General features: G+C 41.2%; 1 protein-coding gene across 1 annotated transcript; it reads right to left on the bottom strand.

Moving 5' to 3' along the window:
• Positions 1 to 9,632: 9,632 nt before the first annotated feature.
• Positions 9,633 to 10,574, bottom strand: LOC130873076 (olfactory receptor 1537-like). Its single transcript, XM_057767603.1, has one exon. It carries the CDS (start codon positions 10,572 to 10,574, stop codon positions 9,633 to 9,635), a length of 942 nt encoding a protein of 313 aa, XP_057623586.1.
• Between the last annotated feature and the right edge of the window lie 273 nt (positions 10,575 to 10,847).

Genomic DNA, 10,847 nt, shown 5'->3' on the forward strand with positions numbered 1-10,847 from the left:
AAAGGGGTACCCTCATCCATTGCTGGTGGGAATGCAAACTTGTGCAACCACTTTGGAAGTCAGTGTGGCGGTTTCTCAGAAAAATTGGGATCAACCTACCCCTGGACCCAGCAATAGCACTCTTGGGAATATACCCAAGAGATGCCCTATCATATGACAAAAGCATTTGTCCAACTATGTTCATAGCAGCATTATTTGTAATAGCCAGAACCTGGAAGCAACCTAGATGCCCTTCAATGGAAGAATGGATGAAGAAAGTGTGGAATATATACACATTAGAGTACTACTCTGCGGTAAAAAACAATGACTTCTCGAATTTTGCATGCAAATGGATGGAAATAGAAAATACGATCCTGAGTGAGGTAACCCAGACCCAAAAAGAAGATCATGGGATGTACTCACTCATAATTGGTTTCTAGCCATGGATAGGGGCCACTGAGTCTATAATTTGTGATCCTAAAGAAGCTAAACAAGAGGGTAAACCCAAGGAAAAACATATAGATATCCTCCCAGCTATGGGAAATAGACAAGATGGATGGGCAAAAAATTGGAATCTTGGGTGTGGGGTGGGATGGGGATGAGGGGTGATGGGGAGAGAAAAGTGTGAAGGAGAGGATGAGGGGAACTGGGGGAATCGGGGTGATTGGGGTTAAAGGAAGGTTGGATTGGGGAGCAGGGAAACTCATACCTTAGTTAAGGGAGCCACCTAAGGGTTGGCAAGAGACTTGAACCTGGAATGGCTACCAGATGCCCAGGGCAATGTCCCCAGTTAGTTCATTGGGGCACCTGAGGATAGGGAACCTGAAATGAACCTATCCTATAATCATACTGATGAATATCTTGCATATCACCATAGAACCTTCATCTAGCGATGGATGGAGATAGAGACAGAGACCCACACTGGAGCACTGGACTGAGCTCCAAAGGTTATAATGAGGAGCAGAAGGAGAGAGAACATGAACAAGGAAGTCAGGACCATGAAGGGTGCACCCAACCACTGAGACAGTGGGGCCGATCTATTGGGAGCTCACCAAGGCCAGCTGGACTGCTACTGAAAAAACATGGGATAAAACCGGACTCTCTGAATGTGGCGGACAATGAGAGCTGACGAGAAGCCAAGGAGAATGGCACGGGAACTTTCATCTGGCGATGGATCGAGAGAGAGACAGAGACCCAATTTGGAGCAATGGTCTGAGCTCTTAAGGTCCAAATGAGGAGCAGAAGGAGGGAGAACATGAGCAAGGAAATCAGGACCACGAAGCGTGCACTCACCCACTGTGACAGAAACTGAGAAGCTTCTGTAAAGAAAAGGACACTGTCACTAAGACAAAAAGGCAACCTACTGACTGGGAGAAGATCTTCACCAACCCTTCAACAGATGAAGGTCTGATCTCCAAAATATATAGAGAACTCAAGAAACTAGATGTTAAAATGCTAATTAACCCAATTAAAAAATTGGGTACTGAACTGAACAGAGAATTCTCAACAGAAGTTCAAATGGCCAAAAGATACTTAAGGTCATTCTCAACCTCCTTAGCGATCAGAGAAATGCAAATCAAAACAACTTTGAGATATCATCTTACACCTGTCAGTATGGCTAAAATCAAAAACACCAAGGATAGCCTTTGCTGGAGAGGTTGTGGAGAAAGGGGTACCCTCATCCATTGCTGGTGAGAATGAAAACTTGTGCAACCACTTTGGAAATCAGTGTGGCGATTTCTCAAGAAATTCAGGATCAACCTACCCCTGGACCCAACAATACCACTCTTGGGAATATACCCAAGAGATGCCCTATCATATGACAAAAGCATTTGTTCAACTACGTTCATAGCAGCATTATTTCTAATAGCCAGAACCTGGAAGCAACCTAGATGTCCTTCAATGGAAGAATGGATGAAGAAAGTGTGGAATATATACATATTAGAGTACTACTCTGCGGTAAAAAACAATGACTTCTCAAATTTTGCATACAAATGGATGGAAATAGAAAACACTATCCTGAGTGAGGTAACCCAGACCCAAAAAGAAGATCATGGGATGTACTCACTCATAATTGGTTTCTAGCCATGGATAGCGGCCACTGAGTCTATAATTTGTGATCCTAAAGAAGCTAAACAAGAGGGTGAACCCAAGGAAAAACATATAGTTATACTCCTGGCTATGGGAAGTAGACAAGATTGCCGGGCAAAAAATTGGAATCTTGGGAGTGGGGTGAGATGGGTGTATGGGGAGATGGGGGTATGGGGAGATGGGGAGAGAAAAGTGAGAAGGAGAGGATGGGGAGATCTTGGGGATGCGGGGTGATTAGGGATAAAGGAAGTTTGGATAGGGGAGCAGGGAAGCACATATCTTAGTTAAGGGAGCCACCTAAGGGTTGGCAAGAGACTTGAACCTGGAGTGGCTACCAGGTGCCCAGGGCAATGTCCCTAGTTAGTTCCTTGGGCAGCTGAGGATAGGGAACCTCAAATGACCCTATCCTATAGCCATACTGATGAATATCTTGCATATCACCATAGAACCTTCATCTAGCGATGGATGGAGATAGAGACAGAGACCCACACTGGAGCAGCAGACTGAGCTCCCAAGGTCCCATTGAGGAGCAGAAGGAGGGAGAACATGAGCAAGGAAGTCAGGACCACGTGGGGTGCACCCACCCACTGAGACAGTGGGGCTGATCTATTGGGAGCTCACCAAGGCCAGCTGAACTGTGACTGAAAAACCGGACTCTCTGAACATGGCGGACAATGAGAGCTGATGAGAGGCCAAGGACAATGGCACTGGGGTTTTGATCCTACTTCATGTTCTGGCTTTGTGGGAGCCTAGCCAGTTTGAACGTTCACCTTCCTAGACCTGGATGGAGGGGGGAGGACCTTGGACTTTCCACAGGGCAGGGAACCCTGACTGATCTTGGGACTGGAGAGGGAGGAGGAGTGGGGGGAGGGGGAGATGGGCGGGATGAGGGGGAGGGAAATGGGAGGTGGGGAGGAGGCAGAAAATTTTTTTCAAAAAAAATAAAAAAATAAATAAAAGTCACACTGAGGGGCTCAATATCTCCTGCAGGTAATTTTAAAAACGACTACTTGCATTCACTATGCCCCAATAATTTCTGAAAACCATTCAAAGTTTGCAAGCTATCTTTCCTAATTTCCATTTTCAAGGCATTACTTCTTTAGGATACAGGATATATCTCAAATACTGGAAAGGTGTATAAAACAAACCTTTAAATCAAAAATAAGCTAATCCATTATGCAAATCTCCCATTAGCTAATAGGCAGCATTGGCAATTTTTCAGAAGCTCAGCTGCACAGAGCAGAGTGGAAACTCCCTGAGCCTGTGGGCCATGATTTAGCTCTGGAATTGGGCTTGGTGGAGGCTGCACTATCTGTGGTTCAGACAATATGCTGGGGACCAGCAGCTGACACTTGCAACCATGTTCCTAAGAAACCTCAGCCCACAGCCCCCTGTCTGTATAGGGTTGAGTGGAGGTGCTTGCTCTGTAGTATAGCCATCCCATAGGGTCCAGAGACTGAGAGGTATTGGTTAGCAGTTGCCCACTGGCCCTGGGCGGGGTGCACGCCATGCTCAGTGGTCCCTCTGCAGACCAGGAACAGTGGCAAATTTAGCTGTAGCATAAGCTTGGTTGGTTGGAAGTTTGAGTGGAGCCATGAAATTCTCATTTTCCCCATGTCCTTTCTCTGAGCTCCAGGGCAGTAGGAGCCTGGAGGCTTTTACTTCTCCAAGACCAGGAGCAACTCAAAAATGGAGGCAACTGCACCACCAATGTGAGGGAGCAGAAAGTTTAAAATATTTACAAACAAAAAATTTCTGTAACTGTTGCTGCTAGACCCAATCTTCTCTGGCCTTTAAAATATTTCTAAGCAATTGTATAGTCAGTTGACTATAATTTTTCTGTTCTACATCTACAAATATGTTTTAATTTTATTTCCAATATTCTCAGTGTACTTCCACATTTACTGTTTATCTGAGCTCTCACTTTTCACTTTACACCTGCAGTCTTATTCATCTCTCATGTCCATCACATTATTCTCCCATACACAAGTCCAGGTCTGAGGCACCTTTTGTCAGGTCTGGACTGAAATATTAGCCCACTCCTATGGGGTGGATAGGTGAAGATTAAGAAAGAAATACAGAAGAGATAACAAAATAGTCGTGAGGGCATTCAGTAAATACTGAAATTTGCCATGCATTTATTTCTGATAGCCTTTATATACCCTAACCCAAAAGGGAGGGGGAAGACAAAAGACACCTTTACCAAGATACAAAGAACAAACAAATTACATACCTTCTTAATACCCAGAGCATCAAGTAACAACACCCTAGGTTATAACATCCTGTTAGTAGTTACACCTTATGTCAAACCTCCTGTCATATTACCTTGAAGAAGCAATAGAGGTCTGAACTCTCTGATTTTTCATCATGGTGGAACCTATCTCACTTCTGTGGCCTCCCACATTACCTCAAATCTCCAGGCACCAATATGCCTGCATGCTGTAAATCCTCTAATTCAGCTCAGGTCAACATTACTTAGATACCATAAATCTTAGCTACAGTTCAAGGAAGACACTCCCAAGGCACTAAGGACCTAAAATTCCCTAAACCCTAATATGTACTCCCTGCCCTGTGTTTTGCTTTGGCAATAAAATGGAGCTTGTAGCTCTTTCTTGGGATTACAGAGTCAAATAATTCTCTGTAGCCTTAAGTGGTTAGAAGAGTTTGTCCCATCTCCAACACACAGTGTTTTTGAATAAAGTTGCTTTGGGTGTCTGCTACCCACTATGTATGCAATTCCAGGACCCAACAGTGCTCAGAAGGAATAATCGTTTGTTTGGTGAAATAGTCTCTATATATCTGGTAGGTCCATTTGACTAAAAAACATCTGGTAACTCCATTATTTCTCTACTTAGTTTTGTTCTAGATGACCTGTCCACTTGTGAGAGGGGTGTGTCAGTATTATGCTTGGTGTGTATCTGTGGAAAAATCTGGGTCACTCCAAGATGAGTTTTGATTTGGAAAGAAGCAGGGAATCAGCTTCTGGTGAACTGACTGCAGGTTCTTGCAAGCAAGTCAATTTCCACATACCAAAACCTCATATCTGGAGTTGTTTGAAGGAACCATCATCATCTGCCCAAGAAATTTTTAACAATGAGACTGTTATGGATTAAGAAAAGTGCTTGTGGGAGCCCAGGTAGTTTGGATGCTCACCTTAATAGACCTGGATGGAGGTGGGTGGTCCTTGGACCTCCCACAGGGCAGAGAAACCTGCTTGCTCTTTGGGCTGAGGAGGAAGAAAGACTTGATTGGGGGAGGGGGAGGGAATGGGAGGTGGTGGCGGGGAAGAGGCAGAAATCCTTAATAATTAAATTAATTAATAAAAAAAAAAAAAAGAAAAGTGCTGCAGGTCTCTGAGTGGTTCCCAAGTGGTTGCAGCAGGCAGTGCATCCCTTGACCATATCCCCGAAGTGGAGGCAGGCAGCAGGCGATGAGACCATGCTGCAGGTCTCCCAAAGCTGCTGGTCCTGGGCAGGGAGCCACACAGCTGGCAAGAGATGAGAGACAGAAGGATAGGCACACCATGAAGAGTGAGGTTAGATATTTATTTAGTGGCTTATGGAGGGGAAAGGGGAAAAGGGTAGAAGAGCAGAGAGAGAGGCAAAGAGAGAGAGAGAAAGAGAGAAAGAGAGAGAGAGAGAAAGAGAGAGGGAGAGAGAGAGAAACAGGGGGGCGGGGAGGTGTCACAAGCAGCTGCTACCTCTCTGGGAGAGAGACAGAAAAGGAAGGGACTCAGACTGGAAGCTGAAGATCAGTTTAGCTAAGAAGGACAGGGGTGGCTCGAGAGATAGCTCAGTGGTTAAGAAGGACAGGGGTGGCTGTGTTGGGGAGGGGCATGGGCGTGGCTTGTCTCATAGGGACAGAACGGATCATTTCAGAGAGAGAAGAGCTTTGTCATCCATGTATTCACATAACTAAGTTTCGCAAATGCCTGAATCCTTCAGGAAGCACTCAGATAAGAATTAAACACTTCAAACAAAGGGTAGAAATCATAAAATGTAGTTCAAAGCACAGGTGTAGATATTTGATTCAAGCCAAAAGCAATGGTCTGAGGGATCTCTGCCTAAAGTGAGGATATTGAAGTCTCCTACTACTAAACTGTAGGGCTTGATGTGTGATTTAAGCTACAGCAATGTTTCTTTCTTTCTTTCTTTTTAACAAATGTGGGTTTCTTTACATTTGGGGTAAAGATGTTCGGAATTAAGTTATCTTCTTGGTTTCTTTTGATGGGGGAATTTACTTCATTGATATTGAGAGATTCTAATAACAAATGGTTGTTAATTCCTCTCATGTTGTAGCTGTAAGTAGTGATAGTGTGTGTTTGTAGCTGTGTGTTTCTCTTCTTTTAATTGCTTATTTGAAATTATACAGATTCTGTACTCATGGGGTAGTTAACATCTTTGGGATGAAGTTTTCCTTCTATTAGCTTCTGTTGGACTAAATTTTTGGACAGATACTGACTGATTTTGTCATGGAATATCTTGTTTTCTCCTTTTATAGTGATCAAAGTTTTACTGGATATGGTAGTCTGAGCTGGCATCTGTGGTCTCTTAGAGTCTGCAAGACATCTCTCTGTTCAAGCCCTTCTGAGATTCCAAGTACCTGTATAGCCTTTGGTAGAGCAGGTGTCTTCTGACAGAGTTCTGAACAAGAATGTAATGACAAGAAGAGGTAGGGATCTTGGAGGAAAACTGGACCAGATCTAAGGATTCAGGCCAAGCACTGCTCTGCCTTTGGGTGTCTCCTACTGGCATTGCCATTGGTAGAACAGGAGCTTCCTTCAGAATTGTATGCTGGCATGGATAATGCCAACATCTTGGTGATGAATAATAATTACTATACCCTATTAGATTCAAAATAATAATGAAAATTTACCTGTATCATTGTCTGTTTTCATGTTTATGAAAGGTTTAACTGAGGAGTAAGAATACCATTAACATGTTGAATGTGCAAAGGAACATCCCATTTTGGCCAACTCATAAAACTAGAAAAAGAAACAAGCAACCAAATAACAACAACAAAAAACACCTTTGAGATTTTAACTTAATCCAGTTGAAATAAATTCAAGAATACTAAAGACACCAAATCTGAAGAAGAGGTCGGAAAAAAGGAACCTTCATTCCCTGATGATGGATTTGAAAGCTGGTAAAACCACATTAGAAGTAGGTGTGATGAATTCTAAATAGATAAATGAGTAAATAAATAAATAATTTGGCATTTGATCCTGCAATATCACTCACTGTACAAAGGACAGCATTCAAAACCACAGATTACTGTTCATTCATGTTCATTGCCTTTCTATTCACAATATCTAGGAAATTTAAAGGACCTTCAACAGATGAATTGATAATAAAAACATAGTACATATACACAATGGAATTCTATTTATTTGTTAATAAAATAAGATCTTAATATTTGCATATAAATAGATGGAACTAAAAAATATTGAGTGAGGTAACATTTAACAAAAGAGAGAGAGAGAGAGAGAGAGAGAGAGAGAGAGAGAGAGAGAGAGTGAGAGAGAGAGAGAGAGAGAGAGAGAGAGAGAGAGAGAGAGAGAGAGAGAGAGAGAAGAACATCACATGCTCTCTCTTACTGGGAATAAATTAATAAATTGCCACTTGACCTTGCAATGCCACTCAGTGAACATAGTATTTGTCATTCTGAATCACAGATTAATGTACATCCATGTTCATTGTAGACTTCTACAAAACCTAGGGAATCAAAATATGACCTTGAACTGATGAATTAATAATGAAAACATAGTATAAAACACATACATATAAAACATATAGAAGAAGGAATTCTATTTGACTGTAAAAGAATTACTATCTTAAAATTTTATGTAAATAGAGGGAACTAGATAATATTGAGTGAGGTAACTCTGAACCAAAAAACAAACAATACATACTCTCTCTTACTAGGGATACCTAGATATGAGTATATAATCTAGATATACAGCAGAAATCAGAAAAATAAAAAAGGATGATGGGGTGCACATCTACTCTAGGTAGGAGAATAACAGGGTACAGATGCTATGAAGGGGTAAAGAGAAAAAATTTCGTGGTGTTGGATTTGGGGACTGGGGACAGAAAGCAATGTAGAAAAAGAGTAAAGACTGATAAATACTGATAAGGGTATTTGATAAAGACATGGAGAATCATATTATAATAATGTTTCTCTTAATTTAAACACACACACGTGTGTGTGCACATGCACAAACACACACAGACATGCTCACAGAAGCATGAATTTCCCTCCGAAAACATTATATGCTATTGCTATTCCATTAGTTCCCTCAAAGAAATTTAGGTCAGTCTCTATTTGAAGACACACAGGATTCTGAAGCAGGTCATGGACTTAGAAAAAAAGAGCTGAATCAGGCCTAGAATCGTACTCTGTAAGGAAAAGATTTCATAGTATGGTAAACTGCTATATAATTTCCAAGTTGACAAGGGAGTAAAACATTTAACAGTTTGTGACACCTAGGAACCACAATAATAACCAGAAGGCAAACTATCCCTAAAGGTGTGATAGTTGCAGTGATGTTAGAACAGAAACCAGAAATCCATGAAGTTATTCTTAAGGTCCATTCAACAAGGGGAATTTTATGCCTGGTTCTATAAGCCTAGTCAATTATGAGTTGCTGATAAGGTCATGGAACATAGAGGAATATCTAATAGTGACTCTTTCCTAAACCAGTATAATCTCTAACTGAATGCTTAATACTGATCATTTCACCCACAGGTAAGTGAAACTCTTCCTACAGCAGGTGGAGACCATTTCAGAAATCCTCAGCTGGTTTAATAGAGGAACAACTGATGCTGGGGAGAAGAGCCACAGTGGATCCATCTAGAATACAAGACTCAGGGAACATTCAGAGGAAAAAGAAAGAATGTTTTAAGTTCTAAGAGTCAGAGGACAAGGAAGACTGTGCTAAAATTGTGTTTTATACAACTGAGAGGAAAATGGAACCATAATTCTCAACAATACAGTTTGCAAAACAAGAGCCAAAATTGATATCAGTTGACACACTAATGCAGAAGGTAAAAAATTCTCAGGGGACTTTAAGCCTAGATGGAGGGCTATAGATTATTAGTGATGACTAAGAATAGAATCAATCTTCCTTTGGATAAATCCCTTAATATTTATGAAATAAAGGAAAGGATGCCATTAATTTGACAGAGAGCAGGGAGTACACAGGAGTGTTGAGAAGGAGATGTGGAAAGTGATGTAATTACAGCACTTACATATGAAATTCTCACAAATGAATTAAAAATAAATAAAAGCTTCACACTTATTGAAATTGAAGATGAAGTCTAATATTTTTAAAGTAATATATGTCAAAACCAAAAACTGTATATAGCTTGATAGGATGAATATTACAGGCATGTGAATTTATGTCATCCTTATTATTGGTTTATTTATTCTGTGAAACAAGAGAGATAAGATGTGCATAGAAAATTGAATTTGAAATACATATTTATAAAAATTACCAAAGTGTCCTAGCAAATGAGTAATAACTCTTACATGTAGAATAAAATCAATCATATCAACTCAAACTATGCATCTATGAATTTTTTTCTTTGAAGTATTTTCTTCAAGGCAACACTGACATCCTTATTTCTTAGGCTGTAGATCAATGGGTTCAGCATGGGAACAACAGTAGTATAAAACACAGATGGCACTTTCCCTTTGTCCATCGAATTCACTGATGATGGATATAAGTACATGAATGCAGCAGAACCAAAGTAAACAGCAACAGCAGAGATGTGGGAGCTGCAGGTGCTGAAGGCTTTGGACCGGCCTCCTATGGATTTAATCCTGAGGATGCTGGCAATAATGGAGATGTAGGAAGTAATAATGGTAAGAATTGGGACACAAATGTTAAAAGTACCAAAACCTAAAATCAACAGCTCACTAATATAGGTATTAGAGCATGCAAGCTCCAAGAGGGGAAGAAGATCACAGAAATAGTGGTTGATCACATCTAATTTGCAGAACTGAATCCTGATCATGAAGCCTGTGATAATTGATGCATTGAACATACCAAAAATATACACTCCTGTAATCAGGGCACTGCAAATCTGATAGGACATGGTTACACTGTAAAGCAAGGGGTTACAGATGACCACATAGCGGTCATATGCCATTACACCTAATGTGTGACACTCTGCAATGCCAAAAATTATAAAGAAATAGAGCTGAGTCATGCATCCAGGGTAGGAAATAGGATTCTTCTCTCTCACAAAGCTCACCAGCATTTTAGGAGTAACCACAGTGGACTGACAGAAGTCAATGAAGGACAGACTTCTGAGGAAATAGTACATGGGGTTGTGCAGGTGGGAACTGAGCACAGTCAGTGTGATCATGCCCAGATTCCCTGCTACAGTGACCACATAGATTCCAATGAAGAGGAGGAAGAGGGGCATCTGGAGTTCTGGTGTCTCTGAGAGCCCAGCCAAGAAGAACTCAGTCACTGTGCAATGGTTTCCTGCTGCCATGTCCTCCTCTCGGATCCTGAAGGAGTAAAAGAATTGCTTGAACCAGGTAGTGGTAGCTTAAGTCTTTAATATCAGCACTAGGAAGGCAGAAGCAGGCAAACTTTTATGAGTTCAAGGCCCACGTACAGAACAGAGCTAGTTGTAGGAGAGCCATGGCTGTACAACGTAATAATGTCTCAAATAACATACACACATACAAACAGACACACGTGTGTGTGCATACATACATGTATATGTTTATAGAGAATGTAAATTTGTCAGAGTGACTCTATT

This window comes from Chionomys nivalis, chromosome 4 (assembly GCF_950005125.1).
Source record: "Chionomys nivalis chromosome 4, mChiNiv1.1, whole genome shotgun sequence".
In the NCBI taxonomy this organism is placed as follows: Eukaryota; Metazoa; Chordata; class Mammalia; order Rodentia; family Cricetidae; genus Chionomys; species Chionomys nivalis.

What these genes read in the sequence shown, in the direction of transcription:
- LOC130873076 (XM_057767603.1), bottom strand. Translation starts at nt 10,574, where the DNA reads ATGGCAGCAGGAAACCATTGCACAGTGACTGAGTTCTTCTTGGCTGGG.